The sequence below is a fragment of the Mytilus trossulus genome, chromosome 2 (assembly GCF_036588685.1).
Source record: "Mytilus trossulus isolate FHL-02 chromosome 2, PNRI_Mtr1.1.1.hap1, whole genome shotgun sequence".
NCBI lineage: Eukaryota > Metazoa > Mollusca > Bivalvia > Mytilida > Mytilidae > Mytilus > Mytilus trossulus.
In genome coordinates, this window is record NC_086374.1 from 11,716,818 (window position 1) to 11,738,658 (window position 21,841).

Here is a 21,841-nt window from a genome sequence, read left to right on the forward strand (position 1 = left end):
GGCACTCACACCAAATCTTCCTATATCTACATACACAATATATATATATAGACTTTATCTACATACCACAGACACCATATCAATACAGACTTTATCTAACTACCACAGACACCATTTATAGGCTACATCTAACAACAATAGATGTATACCATGTAAAAACTACATCTAACAACCACAGACATCATATTAAAACTAAATCTAACCGCAGACACCATATCTATACAGACTTTATCTAAATACAACAGACACCATATACAAACTAAATCTAACAATCACAGACACCATATACAAATGTAAAGACTACATCTAACAACAACAGATACCATGTAAAGTTTAAATCTAACAACCGCAGACGTCATATATATATATATATACAGACTTTAACTAACTGTCACAGACATCATTATATATATATGAAGACTACATATTACAACCACAGACAACATGCATATATAGACTACATCTAACAACCACAGACAACATCTTATAACCACAGACACCATATATACAGACTGCATAAATGTGTTAGTAGAATAGCCTAGTGGTTTAGGCAAACATGTATTTCTAGCGCCCCCATAGAATTTTATCTTGTTTTTGAGCGAAGGGTGTCACCTAAGGTCACCTCTCATAATCCCCTTAAAACCCGTGTGCATTCATGCGGAACCAATAATTTAATTCTTGAATTCTTGATATTTTTTTCGTTCTTTAGTTCTTTTCGCTGCAAGCAGTTCTTGGGAGACAAATGTCTTCCGCCTCTTCCTTTTTAGCTCACCTGGCCCACAGGGCCAAGTGAGCTTTTCTTATCACTTGGCGTCGTCCGTCGTCCGAAAACTTTTACAAAAATCTTCTCCTCTGAAACTACTAGGCCAAATTTAACCAAACTAGGTCACAATCATCATAAGGGTATCTTGTTTAAAAAATGTGTCCAATGACCCAGCCAAACAACCAAGATGGCCGCCATGGATAAAAATAGAATATAGGGGTAAAATGTAAATTTTGGCTTATATCTCTGAAACCAGAGAGTTAAATTGTTTATCAGGTGAAGATCTTTCTGCTCTTTATAGTCAATTTTTTATCAATTTTCATATTTTTTTGTAAATTTTTACAAAATATCTTCCAATGTTATTACTGGGCCAAGTTCATTATAGATAGAGATAATTGTAGCACACAAATGTTCAGTAAAGTAAGATCTACAAACACATCACCATCACCAAACCAACAATTTTGTCATGCATTTATCTGTGTCCATTGTTTAATATGCACATCGACCAAGGTGAGCGACACAGGCTCTTGAGAGCCTCTAGTTTATTATGTCTACTTTTCAGCTCTTACAAGGCAACCATATATGAAATCTCCTATCTTCCAACCTAATAAATGAATAAATTTAAAATGGTTTTCCTCTTTATTAACAAAAGTGTAATTTGATTGACTGTTTGTTTCAAAATTTAACCCCCAGTCAAAAATATGTCATGCTTGTTCAGGAAAACAAGACTTTAAAAGTCAGATTTATAATTTAAAAACAAAGAGATGTGATATATGTTAAAGTAAAATGAAAAGTGGGAAACAATTTACACACAAACAACTGGCCAAATTAAACATAAAAAAACATTTACAAAATATTAACTGTGGGTCGAGACATGAACCATCGACAACCACTAAACTACAGGTTCCTGGCTTGTGCCAATACATACAGATACATGAAACAAGGGATTTATAAAAAAAAAAGAGAGAGAGAGGGAGAAAAAAAATCAATCTAAGAAATGACTGGTATACGTTGTATACTTGCATATAGATCCATGATATACAATGAAAGATTATATTCAAAGTATTGAAGTACTGAACATCGCATGTCATAGAAGACTATATCTCTATATTTGAAATTGAGGTTAATGTACACAGGAGTTGATAGACAGTCTGAAGTGTGGGAATATATATTAAAATCAAAATCTTGCGATAACTAAGTCGTCTTTTAGTATGGCGATATATAAGGTGTCTAGATCAAATCATTGCGATAAATAAGTTGTCTTGTTGTTAGATATAGCGAAATATTGCGATAAATAAGGCGTCTTGTTATTTATAGCAAATAATAACGAGAAGTAAGGCTTTTTCTTTTCAAATATAGCAATGCATTGCTCTAAATATGGTGCCTTGTTGTTAGATATAGCGAAACTATTGCGATAAATAAGTCGTCTTATTACATAAAGCAAATTCTTGCGATAATTAAGTCTTCTTACTGTTAAATATAAAAAAATCATTGTGCTAAATAAAGTGCCTTGTTGTTAAATATAGCGAAATATTGCGATAAATAAGGCGTCGTACTGCAATATTCAAAACATTATCGCGATGATTATCATATATGGTTTAGTTATAAACAATAATACAAGGCAGCTCCAGGCTTCTGTAAGTACTATATAAACAACGAAGTAATTGTATATAAGAACACTATAAACAACGAATTAATTGTTTATGAGTACAATATAAACAACGAAGTCAATGTGTATAGGAACAATATAAACAACAATCAGTGTATATAGGTACAAGATAAACAACGAAGTAATTGTATATAAGTACAATACAAATAATAAAGTAATTGTATATAAGTATAATATAAACAACGACGTTATTGTATATAAGTAAAAAATAAACAGAAAAACAATTGTATATTATTTCAATATAAACAACGAAGTACTAGTAATTGTATATAAGTACAATATAAATACGAAACACTCACTTACACATTATCTATTAACCCATTTCTGTGTAATTTAAAGACCTATTTATCATTTTTAAAGTTAAAAAAATCAGGCAGAATGTCTAGATTTTACTTTTTCCTATCGAATAAAAGAATCAATTTAAAAAGATACTAGTACACAAATAAAAAGTTAAAAGGACTACAAAATAGCTCATATATGAGATTTTCCCAAGAGCAAAGACATATATCTTAATATTTTTAAATGATTCTGATGTTTGAAAAGGCAGTTATAACAATTCATAAAATACATCCGAGCAAAGGCTTTGACAAATAGCATAAGATATATCATTAATATTAAATGTGCGTTGGTCTGTCACTTATGAAACAAGTTAATTTTAAGGTTGAGCAATATTTTACAAGAGTACACAAACGTCTACTCATTTTTTTATAAATGAAGAGCTGCTGAAGTAAACATTGACTTCAAATACTAATTATCATTTCAACATAGTTTTAACCTACCTTCCAATAGGTTATACATATACATGCAACCTGGAAGGAATCGTGTACTTGTGCTGGACCAAAGCGGAGGCGACTATGTATGTATATTATATCAAATAATTAAACCCGTACGTACAACCGATTTGCTATAATTTAGTGTCGGACAAATCTGAGATCTAATGCATGCAAATGATTATGGTTTAGCACGCATCAGTTTTTTTTTTATCATTGTAAAAGATAAACAACTGATGCAACAAAATAAGAAGATAGCAATCAATCAATAACAATATACTACGAAATTAACCCCCCCCCCCCAAAAAAAAAAAAACAACATTAAAGACATGTACAAAAAAACTAACAAAAGTCTGAAAAACCTTGCATTAAAACTTATATAAATATTAATAAAAACAGATAAAAGAATACTACAAAACGTTATTTAAGGGCATACGATACAGTAACAAGAGAGGTAATGACGTTGCTAACGTAAAATGTTAATTTCGCGACGTCAAACTATGACTTATTAGGAAAAGATGCAGTTTTCGACTGATTTTTATCATTCAAACTGATTTAACTTGAAAACGAGTTCATGAACCCCTCTTTTTAAATGTATGATTACGTATTTACACTTATGGTATTTAGCTGTATTTTGCCTCCGAATGACCTTATATCACCTCCGAATAACCTTTTGTATACCAATTTTCATGAAAAAGTCATTAGTGCTATTTTTTTTCATAAATATACAGCAAAATATGACGTTATTTTCCAACTTTCAAGAACATTTGATAAATTTGAGTTATTTGTAAAAAATAAAATGTACAAGTTTATAAAACATTTATATAAAAAAAGAAAAAACAACAATTCTACAAAAACAGCTTGTGTTTATCTTTTAAAACTAAAAAGTTATATATTTCTGTCGACAGGAAAATTAATCAAGTAAATGATAGCTTATATGCAAATTTTCATCAAAATTTCAATATTGGATCAAAACTGTATCGTATGCCCTTAACATTAAAACCCGAAAATCAGTATCATTCGTGTAAGAGGGGAGGACAGAATTATGTTAATTACATACAGAATGCAGCAGGATTAGAAACGTGCGTAACCCACCTAGCGTGAAACAGTGGTGTAACAACACTCAAAATCAAATATTGCAAATGGCTTAATTCGAAAGATCGGTACGAGGCACAGAAACAACTTTCATAAAACCAATAGACACAAAACATCGAAATAAAAGTACCGATCTTTACCGAATAATGCCATTAAGTGTGAAAAATAATTATACAGGAAAAAGATTTTTATATCAAATACCTATAACCTGTCTATAATCTGTTTTTTAAAACCGCACAATGATGACGCTGTACCGCAGAAAATTAAAAGTTAAAATTATTTTATCTAGTAAGTCTAAAATAATTCCCTGTTTGCATTACAACAGAAGGATTTAAATAAGTCGGTGCAAATAAATCTGCAAGCAGGTTTACAAAGCATAATTTATGGCATCTTAATACAACAAAGACTCGCACATGATATTGAGAAAATATTATATGAAAAAACTACAGGATATTTCAAATAAACTCATCATAGATACCAGGGTTTAATTTTGAATTAACGCCAGATGCTCGAAAAATTAAAAAGGTCAAATTAAGCACGAAGTTGAAGAGCATTGAAGACCAAAATCCCTAAAAGTTTTGCTAAATACAGCTAAGGTAAACTATTCCTGAGGTAGAAAAGCCTTAGTATTTCTAAAATTTAAAAGTTTTATAAACTGTTATAAATATAACCATATCAATGACAATTCATGTCAGAACAGAAGTGCTGACTACTTAGCTGGTGATACCCTAGGGAAAATAAAACTCCACCAGCAGTGGCATCGACCCAGTGGTTGTAAATAAACTCATTATAAATACCAGGATTACATTTTGTATTAAAGCCAGACGCGCGCTTTGTCTTCAAAAGACTCACCAGCAACGCTCGAATTCAAAAAAGTTAAAAAGGTCACCAAATTGAAAAAAAAACAAAAAAACCAAAAACACAAATACTAATACAACACTGAGACAACCAAACACAATTTACTCTACCACAAAATACAACGAAAAGAAATTCTAAATGGACGATAAAGAAGAGAGAAAAAACACCACATAGGATGGAAATAACGAGAAAGACTTATTTAATTTGACATTTGACGTTTACCAGCCATTCAACATCATAATCAAATAATGATATGGAGCAGAAAAGGGGGTGAATAACCAAGCATTGTATTTTACAATAGATCAAGTAATCATGCTAGTTTTAATTTGGAATTTAAGACTAGACTTTGTTTTATAAAATATTCACTAAATAAATGTACTGTTTAGGTGAAACGGATACAAAATAAGTCGACTATTGCAAACCTTATAACAAGAAATAGGATAACATATTTTTTTCTAACGTGACCTCGATCAATATGTTCAGTCGTGATTTCAGTATAATATGTCACAGTTAAGCATTCATACTGCATTTCACTAATACCAATATTTATCCTGTTATGCTTATCCTTTTTAAATGAAGCAAATCATTTAATTTAGAATTTAACTAATCAGACGATTCATTAATTGAAAATGATCGGTGTTCTGGTGAAATATATTTATTGATTTGATTAAACTTATTCAATATGAAAAGAAACTTTCTCTATCAAACATGAATACCTTACTAATGTAATCACCTCGTTATTAATGCGTTATTTAAGAACTGTATTTCTAATCATCCCTTTAAAACGAATAACTTTTTTTCCATATTTAAGCTTTTAGATGTTAAAAGTTTTTTTCTATATCAATTTTGCGGACATCTATTAAACGTCAAATTTTGTAAATGACTTTCATATATCATATAAAGTAATAACTTTTTCGTTTTTGGGATTGTGTGTCAATCTTATATAATCACGAGAACTTTAAAGAGAGAATATCATTGATACGGTTAGTTGCTATGGCTGTGTTGCAATGGGGTTATACGGTTTCATTGAAGAATTGGGAAACATTAAAACTACTTCATCATTATGAGTCAAACAGAATTTTGAGGACATGGCTGCATTCCTCTTGCATTTGGCTTTACCTATTAAACTCGTGTTATGAAATAATTAATAAAAAAAATAAAATTAGAAATTAATGTAAAAAGAAGATTTCCAAAACAAGAAGAAATGAAACATCGAGAAAAACCCTTTGATTTTCCCTTTCTGTTATACTAAGGGTTACTTTAGTAGGAACATGTATTTACATTTCATGAATCATAGTTAGTGCTTAAGAAGATAATTGAAGATACAGCACGATATCTTTTACATCTATAACTCTACGAGCAATTGTTGATACTTGCAATAATATAACTACGATCTATGTACCGTTCCTTACGAGATAAATGTTTCACAAAAGCTTCATAAAATGTTTCATTTGTCATATACCAACATACTGAGTAGCGTCGATATGTAGTAAAGCCCACTTTATCTGACATAAACCCCACATATCCACTTTCGTCTATATTTCATAGATACCACACATATGATCCATCTGTCATAGATACCAAAATCCGACTTTCAACCATCTATCATAAACATAACAGACCTGTCATAGAACCAAGTTACCGACTATCGTATATATGTCATCGACCAAAAACATCGACTATCGTTCATCTGTCATAGACCCAACACAAAAAATATCGTTGATAGGCTGATAGATCAGTTTGTCAAAAATGGCATAGTCAAATAGAAAACAACATTCTAAAATCATTTCCAAGAGAACGACGTTTATTAATTTATATAACAATATGTTATATAATTTGTCTCAGTGATCAAATAAAGTTTTTAAAATTGTAATACATTTGTTATCACATAAGCAACACGACGGGTGCCATATGTGGGGCAGGATTTGCCTACCCTTCTGGAGCACCTGAGATCACCCCTATTTTTTGGTGGGGTACGTGTTCTATGTTGTGTCATGTGAACTATTGTTTGTCTGTTTGTCTTTTTTCATTTTTAGCCATGGCGTTGTCAGTTTATGTTCTATTTATGAGTTTGACTGTCCCTTTGGTTTCTTTCGTCCCTCTTTCATTATCAGTCATCTGTCATATATAGCTTGTGTGTCGATAATAATTTATATGTAATGGGTTTAACGTGTCGATTATCGTCCACCTTCTATCGTGTGTCTTGTGTATCAATTATCGTTATTGCAGCCACTAGATTTTAAGCAACCAACAACCAATCAATCAATCGTTATTGCAAACCACCTTCAGGTGTAATACCACCAAATCATGGTACGTCACATCCGGTTGCATACGAAAGTAGGTCTAAAAAATATTCCCTTGAATTTGACCACTGTAGGTAATTAATCCTACATTTTATTGCAGTAAAACTATTTCTGTGTCATAAACATATGTCTTGGGTATTTCAAAACACCATTATTTTTTATTTGTGATTTCTATAGAAAATGTTGTAATCTTGAGGTTACATGGTAACTAAACCTTGTACACATATAAAATAAGGGGAAATTTGATTGGTTAACTTCCAATGATGGTTATTTTCTTATATGCAATGAAATGATATGTGAAACTTTTTCTATAGAACTGTACAGGATAAAACTTTACTCATGCCAAGTATTTCTTTATTTGAAACAAAGATAAATTCTGCACAATTTTTTGAAAAGTGCAAATTTAACAAAGACTAATAGGGGAAAATCAATGGTGGTATTACACCTTCACATTATAGGATTAACAGCAAGTCATTCCAACTATAAATATATATTCAAAGTCAACCTTTCAAAAAACATCAAGGCAGTCATTTAGCTAGCTATAAACCAGGTTCAATCCACCATGCTCTACATAAGAAAATGCCTGCACCAAGTCAGGAATATAAAATTTGATATCCATTCGTTTGAAGTGATTGGGCTTTTGATTTTGCCATTTGATTAGGCACTTTCCGTTTTGAATTTTCTTCGGAGTTCAGTACTTTTGTGATTTTACTTCTCACTATAAATATATATATTAAAAGCCAACCTTTCAAAAATACACTCGTTCACTACTTGGCAGTCGTTCCTACTACTAGAATACTTTTATGCAGAAAGTCAGCCGTTCAAATATTCAAAATTACATACGTTTATTTTAACATTGTAAACCTTTACTTTCAACTTCTTGCAAATTTAAGCTGGTAGCCAGAAGAAAAATCTAATATATAAAAAAATAATTATAAAATTAACAATTAACAAAAGTAAGTGAACAACTGCAAACAATTATAAGAAAAGATATAACACATATATTCTGTAATACCGATTGACAACCCGTCTTCAACAAAAGACACCAACAAAAGATTTAAAGGGATTAAAGGTATTTACTTTTCAAGTCAAGATGATGTAAATAAACATTGTTTGAAGTGTACAAAGATGAACAAAAGGTTTTCAAATAAAAGTAGAGAATTGCGTTTAAGTCGATTAAGATTTGATTGTATGCTTGGATGATGTTATTGAAATGGGTTTTTGTGGCGCAGTGGGTCGTTTTTATTGGGAAAACGAATCATATTGGTCTTTATTGAAATAAATAAATGTTACTTCTTCGTTATATCACACTTCTAGGTGAAACTTTGCAGGTGTAATATCAGATGGGAAATTAACAGTCAATGTCATTTATCAAATATATAAGCTGGATATATACTCTTGAGTTGTACTGTATCAGCGTGTTATGACCCTTAATATATGTGAAAGTATTACAATAAAGGAATTTGAAATACAGTTAAGAAGGACATGAACATGGTGTTAAAGGAACAGATGACTAATACTGCCGTTCCACCATCTATTCCAAGAATTACTGTAACGAGGTAATTAATATCAGAACAAAATATTTTACTTATTAATGCAAAAAGTTACCTCTATAAAAAAACAACTATAAATAAAAGCAATGATAATATTGTGTTTAAAATGTGCTTTAGAATATTGAAAGATCTTTTTTTAGATGTATAACAATTTCCCTACTTCTTAACGTTTGATTTCCCAAAGCCCTCGGATTATTTCATGGAAACCCATAACGATCTGAAGGTTCATTCATAAAGAAAAAAATATTAGTATATAAAAGTATATTAATATTGAGGTTGATTAAAACAGCAATTCTTTGAACGCATCAAAAATTACTTAATCTAAATGCAATTGCGTTTCATGTGTCCCCCCCCCATCCAAAATGCAAACTAATGTATGCGACTCTTGTTTAAAATCATGTCCAAATTGCACAGAATTTCTATAGAAGCATTGTCAATATCCCAATAACTTTATTTCACAACGAGGCCATTTTTTAATGTTTTCACTTTTTTACTTTTTTGACAGAAGTATAGATTCTTGTATGTACTTTGGATCTATATATTTTTCAGTACGTAACCAAATCCTAAGTATCTGAAGTTGTTAATAATAGCAGTTAAATGTGCACTTTGACAAAATAATGAACAAATTGTAGATATTTAATAAAAATGAACGATAATTTTCTACATGGGAATAGCTTAATTCTTAAAATTGCGCACACGATCAGTGCGTTTAAAGCCCTATCAAATTAGAAAAAGAACCATTTCATTTTTAAATTTACATGTAACATGTTAACCAGGAAATAGCAAATAAAATCAATCTCTAGCTTTTTGTTTTGATTAGAATATTTGTACGGACAATAGCAATGCCTTTTAACTTAGTTTATTTACTTCATCATTGTTAAGTGAACTTTATTATCCGATAGATTGAAGGCATAAAAACCACACAAAATCACAATCCAAAAAAAAACACCATATGACGGTGAAGAAGGCAATGATACTGCATAACATTTAATTGTGTTAAAATTGTTAAATAGAAAATTTAACATCTTCTTCTAACATGAAACCCTGTGTTCACTCTGTGGTAGGTTCCAACAATGATTGAATATGCCTGTATCAAGTCAGGAATATGACAGGTCTTGTCCATTCGTTTTTAATACGTTTTGTTATTTGATTTTTCCATGTGATTATGGACTTTCTGAATTGATTTTTCTCTAAGTTCAGTATTTTTGTGATTTTACTTTTTTCTTGAACAATAGTAGACATGAATTGAAAAATGTTGGCCTTACATGTTTTGTACATGTAATAAAGCCTACCTTAATGTCCATGGTCTACTTTAAGGCTTCCGTAATTGTTTCTTCAATCGTGTCAATACATTTGAAGTGAGAGGTTTATCTAGCTTTAAAAACAGGTTCAATCTTTCTACATAAGAAAATGCCTGTACCAATATGGAATATGAAAGTTGTTATCCATTCGTTTGATGTGTTTGAGTTTTTGATTTAGCTATTTGATAAAAGAGTTTCCTTTTTGAATTTTCCACGGAGTTCAGTATTTCTATGATCTTACCTTTTACAGAGTAACGAGGAAGGACAATTGAAAGCGATAACACATAAGTTTTACGGCCACCATAACGAATTGGTAGACCGATACAATGTTTAGATGATCATCGCATAATTTTTCGGTCTTAAATAAAAGAAAGTCGTCTAATCTTTAATCTTCCTTCCCGATTGTGAACATTTTACCTAAGTGCATGAGTGTGAGTTCGCATGGAGGATGATGCTTGCGTATCAGGAGACGATTCACCAGTCGACGGATCCGTTCTCACTACTTTAAGGTATCATGCGATTCCCTCAACTTTTGTTTTCTTCCTCGGTTTGTCGCCTCCTTGTTGTTTAAGGCGGTTTGAAAATAAGGAAAAATTATGTCTTCTTAATCTATAGCAACTGAAATAGATTTTTATCGATATTGACTAATCTTTTTGAACCGGTGTTGAGGATGGAGGATTTTGTTATATCTTACTCACTTTCATAAGTATCTATGGGCTTCATTATTCTATTTTAAGGTCATTAATATTTATTCTTTTTACTCTTTCAAGCATAAAAAGTTAAGGTTGTCATTTCAAATAGATTTTGATATAAAATCAAGACAAGGTAAATAACATTTTTAAATCTTTATATGTGTTTCCAGATACGCATTGGTCACATTTACCTCCTAACTAAAGCATCTTAGTGATCAGAATGTCAAATAAACAAACTAATAAAAATATGTCAGGTATTTATTGATGTTTATTTGTTTACATGTTTGACATTATATCACGAGATGTTAATCCCTTTGTTAATTTATAACTAGTTACATTCATTTATAAGTAGCGACTCATAAACGAACTGTCTTTCGTAGTCCTGATTTTATTTCATATTCATTCGCTAAGGAAACTTGTATACATTGTGGAAAGAAGTCATTAAAAACCTGAAAAGGTTGATCATAATTGTAAATCGAAAAAAAATAATGCATGTTTCTCTTTTATTTTCTGTAATACTACTTATTGAATTCCCTCAAAACAGCATTTGTATACAAGCCCGTCAAATCGGAGCAAAACGTACTTAAAAGTGTATAAAAACTGTTAAATCTTCAATGTCGTGTTATTAGATTTTTCTGAAGCAAAACAAAATTTATGTAATTAATACACTAATTTTCGTTATACTAATGTAAAACAATAATACAGTCACAAACTGCATGTTCTGTTACCTAGATAATAGTGAAAAACGGTAAAGAAAATATATCGCTGTCCAAATAGCCAACATTGCGTTGACTGTGTCATACCAACGACGATGTATTTTAATTCGTATAAAAACGCGGAATACCAGCAATATTCAGTACCATTCAAGAAAAATTGAATTTGTTTCAAAATGAATATGCACTTAAGGGTTTAAGTACTTGTCGGGCTCGCAGTATTCTTTAACGAATCAAATGCTTCTTTATTTGTGTATCATTTACGTCAGTCTAATTAAAAGACCTCTGATAGCATTGTCGTATTTTAAAAACATCTTTACAATGTTTTTCGTCGTTTTACATAAAGATCCGGCAACATTTAATTACAGTAAAGAAGAAGAAAAAGGGATGAAAACATCTGCACTTCTTATTCAAATTGAACAATATGAATATATGAAATCTATGAACAAATACTGTAACATCAGATTAATTTCACTTTTATGTTATGCTGTTGTTGTGATCTGATATTACGCATGTATCTGTGTCTGAATGTTTCATAAAATCTTCAAATCTTTAATTCACTAAAAAAAATAAAAATAAAAGAATATATTTCACCGGTGACGTGTCGAAATAAATCTAAATGATATCTAAAACTGTATCAGTTCAGTACAAAAACTGACGTCAATTAAAAATTAATAAATTCGGTCTTTGACGTGGTTCAAAAATTATTGGTAAAAAGATAAAACCGAAATATTGTATAACTTATGTTCATTTAAATTCCTCGTGAAAAGAGTTAGCAAAGATGTGGTAGAGTTATAGGTTTGAACTTGTAAAGGGGACACCATGACATACAAATCACAACATAATCAAATATTGTCATAAATTGTAATCATTGTCAAAAATTGTAATGATTGTCATTTTCAAGGATAATAGTGTTTATTTCTATTGCTTTTGATGGTTTTATACTAAATCGTTTACTCATCCCAAATATTTAACACTTTAATTGATTCTAGAATAATGAAAATAAATTAGATTTTAATGGGGAAGAAACGTTTTCTAAAGTCTTTTTTATGATTAACCACAAATGAATACAAACTGTTCAGATTGTATTCGACACCTTACAATGAATAATACATAATATATTCTGTGTGATAAATAATATCAATGCACCCTGTCTCGACCTTTTTGATTATTTTACATATACTTTACATTACATTATAGATAAATCATTTTGCTGCTGTTGGCTAACTAAGATATCATCTTGGTAATACATTATCATATTTATGACATTGTCGTTATGTCAGTTTTTGCAATATGTTTTTATATTCAACTTCTTACCTTTTGTGCACTTTAACACGATCCATGTTTCATATCTTTTAAAACCTTTATGAATAAACCACCATGTACAGAGAAAAGTCTAGGAGATAATCAAGAAATTACTTTTAAGGAAATAGTCAGTCCTTTATACAAAAATTTCATATTTTCTGAGTATATACCTTTTCCTTGTCGTTATTAAGTAGCACAACAGTCTTAACTGATGCCTATTTGGACATTCCATTGGAATTTATGTACACATTTATGCGTTTCAAAGAAGAGAAACTAGACGGTCCTTTAATAACGATTTTCATACATTTTCATGACAACAAAAAGGGGTGCTGTAAATTGTTTTATTTTGAATTGAAGGTGAGGGGTTTATTTTGATTATGTATTATTTAAACAAATACATTTGAGCTATCTCAAAAAAAATGCCTTCCCTTCAATCCTTTGTCAGTCTCTTGTGTGATATTATATATGTGATGTTTTTATGTCAGATAATGTGTTATGTTAAGTTAGTTCTCACTTCCAAAGATGGTAGCAGTATGTGCTATGTATAAAAAATAATATTCAACAATGTACCCCAAAACGTCAAGAGTGTAACGCTTTTAGTGTGACATTTAAAAGAAAGCATGTGCATTCATTGATATTATAAGATAAATAAGGACAGATACACTACCAAACAATATTTTTTCCGGTCAAACTATTATATCTTGACTATGATTTCTTGTTTAAATCTTCCACCTATTTACATTTTTACAAACAGGATAAGGAAAGTCAAATAAGTTTGTGAAAAAAATAAAATGTTACAAAAAATCAGTGTTTCCAGAAAATGGCTTTGTAAGTGAAATAACATGTTTCTGCACAGCTTGCATGGTTAATATTTTTTGTTTAGTTTCATAGCTTGGCACAGGTGCATTCATATGACCCTGAAGTTCCACTGCTGGAATACTATGGTTACAATAAGAAGACTACCCAAGTTTGTCAGGAGTGTAACAATTGAGTTAAGATGTTATTTTTTTTTATATATAATATTGTCATATAGTTGTTGTTTTTTTCTTGAATTTCAGTGAACATTACCTGTTGCAGTTCATGAGAAACAAGCATACCATTAATATGGTCTTCGTTGCTTTTATATGCTCAATACTTCTATGTCAGGAGTGTAACACCCAAAAATGTTTCATTTTAATGTTAATTGCAAAGGGAAGTTAAAAAACAAGCTGATAACTATTAAAACCTGACATAACTACACATCAGCTTTCACAGAAGACAAGTCTACATTATTACTTTTGAAATTTTTGAACTAAAACTGAAATTGAACTAGCTAGTATAAATGTGTTACAGTCCTTACGTACAAGAAATGAGCATACAAAGGCAATGAAGGCAATAGTAATGGCATGTTGTTACTGATGATCTGCAACAGGTTGTGTTCACACTCAAATTCAAGAAAAGAAAAATAGCAATAACAACATTGTTTCTATAAAAAAATACATGAATGTTACACTAAAAGCGTTACACTTCTGACATTTTTGGGTACATTTTTTGACAGTATTTTTAATACAGAGCACATACTTTTACCATCTTTGGTGGTAGGAACCAACTTATCATAATACATTATCTGAAATAAAAAAACCAGCATATATTATAGTATCAAACAAGAGAATGACCAAGGTTTAAAGGATAGTCGTCTTTTTTTAAATAGACCATCAGCAAAATTGGTTAATATGTAAGAAATATGTAAAAATTTCAAACCTGTTCTCAATGTGCTCTAAAATTATATGTTCAATATAAAAACTCTACATGATTTCAGGTCAGTTTTAGGTTATATATGGTAGCAATAAATTCTTGTCAGGAGTGTAACATTTGTTTGTGATGTAGCTCATCTAAAATAAAATTCAACATAATTCCTTATAAAAATAATTGCTACTTATTTACAATGTAATGTGGAAGTCAGAGAATAGTCTATCTGTCTTGCAAGGTATTTTTTCATGCCACTTTTAATCTAAGATTCTTTAAAAATCAAAGTGTTATATACGTTAAGCATGTTAAAAGTTTGCTTTTCGCTTAAAAATTTTAAAATGTGCAATAAAGTGACTAAAAGGTTTATTTTTTTGTGAGATTGTAAGTTTAAAATTGATATCAATACTGATTTTCTATACATTCCATTTAAAACAGTCTTATAGTTACTGAAAAAATATGTCAGGAGTGTAACAAAAGGATCAAAAACATATGTTTATATTTTTTAAAATGAAGAAAGCTTAAAATTGACTGAAGCAATTGGTGTGAAATTTTCAGAGGATGTAATGAGATCATATAGGTTTGATTTCTTGTAATTAATATATAATGTTTAAGCTTTTGCAAAGAAATTTGAAAACTATTGTTAGTAAATATTAAAGAATACACTAAAAATTGGTGAAAATTTAAGAATTAAAAAAAAAATACCTGTATATTAGGGAAAAAAATAGCAGGAAATTCATCTACTACCTTTGATGCATCAAACAAAAAAAATACACTAATTTATTTATAATTATTAGCGTTTGTAAGTTGATGATAGTATGTTGTAGTTTCCTTTGAAAAATTGATAAATTCTTGGAAGTAAAATGATTTTTTTGTTTTTATTTTTTTGCATTAACCAATGGTAGTTTTGTAAACTTGAATATCTCTGGATTAAGGTAGAATGATAGAAAATAGATTTACAATGACTTTATTTTCATCATGTTTGTCACACTTTAGCATCCCTTTTTTTTAAATAGCCCATATACCAACATTTTTTCCCCTCTCTTGTGTGCATCTTCTTTTTGAAAAATGTTCAAATCTTTATGTTTAGTCGTAAAAAGTCATGACGGGAATGAATCATGTTAATTTAAATATTGTGTTGGATGGTAGCGATAATATCAGAATATAACTTAAACCAAGGAGGTTATATTCTTTGTTTAAACCAAGTACTATAACACTCCAATGGTAACACTGTCAATCCATCTAAGTGTACAACTACTCGTATCTTTTAAAAAAGAAATCTTGCTAGTAAGAAATTGCTCCTTACACGATAGTGGACCATTTGTAATTTTTTGTCTTCTCCTTTTTGTGTCTTTAGGCGACAGAACAACACCTGACACTTGAAGAAATCATCATAGTCCCGATATGATCAAATCTTGTGTTCTTATCATCCGAAAAGTTCAATGCATGGTATTTAGTTATTGATATTGAATTGTGTTGTAAACGACATGACATCATTGTCAGAAAGGGAGAATAAGTTCCTTTGTTCTCGGTAGGGTGCACTAATATATCTGTATTATAAACATTATGTCATAGTTTATATGTTCCTTTTATCGCAGTAACGTTACGTAACATTCAAATAAGCAAAGTCATTCTTGTATGAAAATTGACAGTGCTTGTTTAAATATTCTGTATAGAAGATACATCAAGTAATTTACAATTGATATTTGATTATCAATTATAAATTCCATTTGCTATTTCCCTGCTTAAATTTATATTTGATAGAAAGTGAAAATCAACCAATAAAGACGTGAGGAATAAACTTACGACGAAGATACTAAATAAGGACTTTTAAGAAGAGTTTTTTCGTACAAAGTAATTCCAGATTTTGATTAGACATAGATGTTATAATATATAATACGTCTAATGAGTCCTTAAAACATAATTTACACATGAAGAACCAACTTTTAAAGTTAAATGTCCATTAAATCATATGTAAAATAAATGCATTTTTGAGCTCTTTAATCATCTTTTGTGTGAATTTCTTTGAACTTGGAGCACCGTGGTAAGCGTACAATGTAATTCTTGAAGAATCATACAAAAACTTACACTCAGGCTGCAAATTAATGTTATTATTTTGCATTGATCACTATAAACAAATTATTGAAAACAATCCATAATTCTAAGACGAAAAAAATCTTTTCAACCTATTTGAAAGTGTACCCAAAGCTACTGTGGTATTAATAAAAACCAAAGTATATAACTCTTCGGTAGAAACTATAACACATAGCTTAATTATGGGAGTTCCTATGAAACCCTACTACAAGATTGTGACGTTGTACTCGGCTATAGTGCGTTGACATAATCTATAACATAGAAGACAACATATACTAAATAAATCTAGCCAATACCAAACCAATTATTTTGGTTGTAGCTATTGATTTCAGCGGCAATGCCTATATAATAATTTCGACGAACAAGGCATGTAGTTTCATGTACGGTTGGGACCAAAAAGGTTTGGGAGCCGAAATGGAAAATATTGGGAATCATGCACTTAGAAAATATGATTGCAATAAATTGTGACACACCTTTTTCATAAAGTCGGCCACAAAGACAACTGTAACTATTTCAGAACATGACTTATTTTACGGGCACCTAACGCATATCTGTTTTTGAAAACTGTATTGTATGCTCCTATGTTAATGATTTTTTTCAAATTTTTTTATAAAAGTTGCTGTTGTGAACCAAAAATACGCGCGACTTGAATGAATATAAATTAACTTAACAACCAAGTGTATATTGTGTCATAAGTATATGGTATAGGTATATACAGTGGGATAGTTGAAAATTAAAATGAGAAAAATCTTGTGCATTAATCATTTAATTTAGTCAAATCAGTGGCTTTTTTTTTTAATTGAAATCGTCCTTTACCATGTTTACAAAATCGATAACGCAAGATTGAGTTTTATTCGAAAAGATGTATTTTCTTGTTTTTGGTGTTATTTTCATTTTAAACTAACTACTTTATACTTGCACACAAGAGGTACAGCATTCACAAAGAAACATTTTTCTACGTGTAAATATATGGATAGGTGATCTTAATTTGCATGGGTACCTTGCAAATTAAATGGTTTTACACAGAATTTATGACCACTATCGAACACCCTTCATTCTTCTCATTCACATGTTTACTACTGGGTTCTGTATAGTGCATACAAATTATAATTCACTCCATAACCCTCTAATTCACCCAAGTAGTCACATTATTCAGTCTATTTTAGTTTTACTAATCATGTGTATATATTTACACATGAAAAGACTGACAGAAAGTCTGTCGTATAATGATAGGTTTAGGAAGAGGTATATTTACAAATCATTTTATTTCTGTGCTGCCAAATTATTTTTTAAGGATGACAAAGAGTTCAAATAGTACTAGTTGATATCTATACAATAATGTAATGTTATCGAATTCTTAAAGTTTCAGTGCATAAAAGGTAAAAATAGGTTTGGAATATGTGTTAACAATAATATATTTTGGTTTTTGAAACGTACTTGTGGAAATTGGGTAAATACCTAGTACAAGCTCTAATTTATTTGACCACATGGTGTTTGTTTGGAAAGAATAAAAACATAGTTTTGTCCGGTCTGAATAACGACATTATTCTAGGAGATCCGAGTACTTAGAGAACCACAGCGTCTCTGCACAGTAAAGGATGCTTTAAAAAGTAGAAGATTGACGCCACAGACACAATCTCTAACTTTATTTCTTCTTTTTTTCAGTTCTACAGATGAAGAAACTTCGAAAAGTCATAAAACCGCTGAAAAGATACAGGTACAGACAACTATAATCACATAATATTTCGTCAGTTTAAATTACCTACTTAGTTTCCTTATTCTTTCTTTCTGTTTTTCTTTCTATCTCTTTCGTCTATTCATAGACATTTACTCTTTTAATTTGTTTGTGATCATGTTAAATACAATGATGTTTGAAAAATGTTCAAATAAGTAAACCTTTGTTTGTGTATACTATCGAAACGGAACTCGTATATCGTTGTAGAAGGTTCACTAGCTGTCAAATGTATGTTTACCGATTTGATTCAAATTCTCTTATTTGATGTTTTAAACATTTATCCAAAATATAAATCAATTCACAATAAATACCTAACATTACAGATTTATCATAAATATATGACAGCTTTCATTTACAATAAATACCTAACATGACACCTTTATCATAAAAACCTGAGAGTAAACATTCAAAATAAATACCTAATATGACACCTTTATTATAGATACCTGGCAACAATCATTCACCATACATGCCTGACATGACACCTTTATTCGAAATCCATAGCAGCAATCATTGACAATAAATTTGACATGACACGTTTATCATAAATACCTTGCAGAAATCATTCAAGATAAATACCTAACATGACTCCTTTATCATAAATACCTGACCGTAAACATTCAAAATAAATACCTAACATGACACCTTTATTATAGATACCTGGCATTAATCATACATGCCTGACAAGACACCTTTATTCGAAATCCATAGCAGGCTAGCAATCATTGACAATAATTTTGACGTGACACGTTTATCAATACCTGGCAGTAATCATTCATATTAAATACCTAACATGCTACGTTTATCATAAATACCTGGCAGCAATCATTCACAATAAATACCTAACATGACACCTTTTTCATAAATACCTGGCAGGAAACGTGTTTAACATGGTCAGATGAGTCTAGAAAAATAAAAATAAAACCACTTTTTCATAAAAAAAAAAAATTGTTTAGTAAAAGTATGTCGTGTTACCATAGCAGTTTGGCAGTCCTGTTATTGTTGGTAGGATTTAAACTAGCTCTACAAGTCTTTTAGGGATTATAAAAAACAAAGTAGCAAAGGGAAAAGTTATATTTCACAATATTCAGCAAGTCACCATTAATCTTAGCATACTCATATCTCTTCTTTTATTGGATTTTTTTTCAATAAAAATATAAAAATTATGAAATATGTCAATTAGTAATTTTTTATTATACCAAATCTTCTTTATTGTAAAGAACAAAACACGTTTTAAATATATTAAAAACAATAATGCCAGCTCCAGATCTCAATTAAACCGATTGAAAGATTATGCCTTCATCATATGAAAGTCAAGTACAATCCTTCCCGTTTGAGGTTTTATTTCGGGTTTTCAAAGGTTAATTTTTCATACAGTCTATGGCTCATTTTTACATGAGTATCATAGCTGTATATTTTTGTTTATACAGCAATCGTTCCTCCTGACCTTTAAGTGAGTATAACAGCTATTTCTCATACAGCCAACGAGTTCGTCTTAACACGAGTCTTACAGTTGTTCACATGTTTACTTAAAGCAATACATGGTACCTATGATGGTGTAATTGATTTTGCAGGCCATTTGCGAACTATTCCCGCCAAGTGACAATATAGTCGTGTGTATATTGATTCTCAGGTTTGGACATATAAACATCCGTTTCCGTTAGAGAACTGTGGATTTGTTCAAAAATCTATATCGTTGTTGTGTTTTAACTACCGTAGATCAATACTAACAATTCATACGGTGCTGTGAATATTTAAATTCGATTTTAACGATGTAAAGTTAAATATTTGTAAATTCCAATTGCCAGTCTAGAATTTGATATGGATATAACTTTCAAACATTTGATTCAACAGGTCAGTTGTTAAATAAGATTTATTTGACAGGTTTTATTTCCCCAGAATGTTAGTATAAGCTTTAGTTGAATGAGCTATTTTTCTTATTTTCAGTCATACTTTTTCCATTAACAACACTGCTTGATTGGTCCTTTTTTCAGTTTCTACTGGTTAACTTAGGGGGTTAAATCAAAAGAGGCGGCAGTTTTTTTACCTATCTTTCTCAATATAATTATGTTAAAACACTACCTCACCATACACGGACATCAAATGTTTTCCACTGGACGATTTTGAAGTGACAAATAACTCGATTTATGCGTGGCCGTTTAATTATTTTTTTTATTTGACTGAATTTGAAACAGAGGACACAAAGCCAATGTGTGTTTTCCTCGGTTTTAATTATCCATTCATTTTCTTGCTGTATAATTTAAATCCGTACCTAATTCGCTTGTTCTCGTCCTATTCACGAAGTGTTGCTAGTTTTGACTTAGTTCGATTTTACTGAAATATGAGAATTTTTGTAGAGAAGTAAATTTTAAGAATAAGTGTTCAGTGCAACTTTTTTTACTTTCAAAGTTTTGTTTTTTAATTTTTGTGTATACATATTACTAAGAGTTTTTTTTTTATATATAAATACGTTTTTTTTGTAAAAAATAGTCATCAGGTACAAACAAGACTGTGTGCAAGCAACGTTCAGGCAAGATAACATAAAACAATACAAAGAGCAACCAAAAAAACCCAAAAGTCGACAAATAGATTTTTATTATTTTGATCTTTTCCTGTTAATCATATATTAATAAAATTGAGAATTGTAAGAATGCTTAAAACAAAAGTGTAACGTGAAAGAAAAGTGTAATCACAAACAGGCCCAAATGTGAAGTATTTTAATTGATTAACCACAATGAGCATCCATGGTTACACATAGGTATTTCAATGTATTAGTATATACCTTATAGGGCTATAAAAGTCACATATCAACGTTATCACAAGAACATTGATTCAACTGTTCAAACAGAAATCATTAGTAGTAAATCTTAACGATTTATTTGAAACAAACCATTTGTGTTGACTATAAGTAAAAGCTTTTATAAACAGAAGTATATCAATTTGATTGACATAAACGAATATACAGGTTATCTCTATATAACATACTCGTGTTGTTTCATGCTTAAGTTTAAGTAGTTTATACTCTTTTTAAGTCCATTTCCTTTGCCGTATCTCATTTTCATTTTTCTTTTGAATATTATCAGCAGCGTCATAAAAAGTTCTACAACTTTAGTACTGATTTAAAAATCCAATGAAGATTGCCGACATTAGTATTTCTGTAAATCACATACCGTTTTTAAGATATAATTGATAGTTTGTAACTATTATGTATATTGAGATAAAGTTTATGGTTTATTTTAAATTAAATTTTATAAACATATTTTAA

At 30.1% G+C, this 21,841-nt stretch overlaps 1 protein-coding gene across 3 annotated transcripts in view; it reads left to right on the top strand.

Annotated features, from left to right (window-relative positions):
* The window catches only part of LOC134706493 (uncharacterized), a 46,864-nt gene that overhangs the window by 18,953 nt on the left and 6,070 nt on the right, over window positions 1-21,841 (top strand). Inside the window, exons 1-2 of one of the 3 annotated variants that reach the window (XM_063565475.1) lie at window positions 8,764-9,017; window positions 18,507-18,558. In XM_063565475.1, the coding sequence (XP_063421545.1) occupies window positions 8,944-9,017; window positions 18,507-18,558 (126 nt within the window). In that variant the 5' untranslated portion in view covers window positions 8,764-8,943. Of the gene's footprint in view, window positions 1-8,763; window positions 9,018-18,506; window positions 18,559-20,237; window positions 20,431-21,841 lie in introns of those variants that run through there. The other 2 variants (XM_063565477.1, XM_063565478.1) reach the window with 2 other exon arrangements.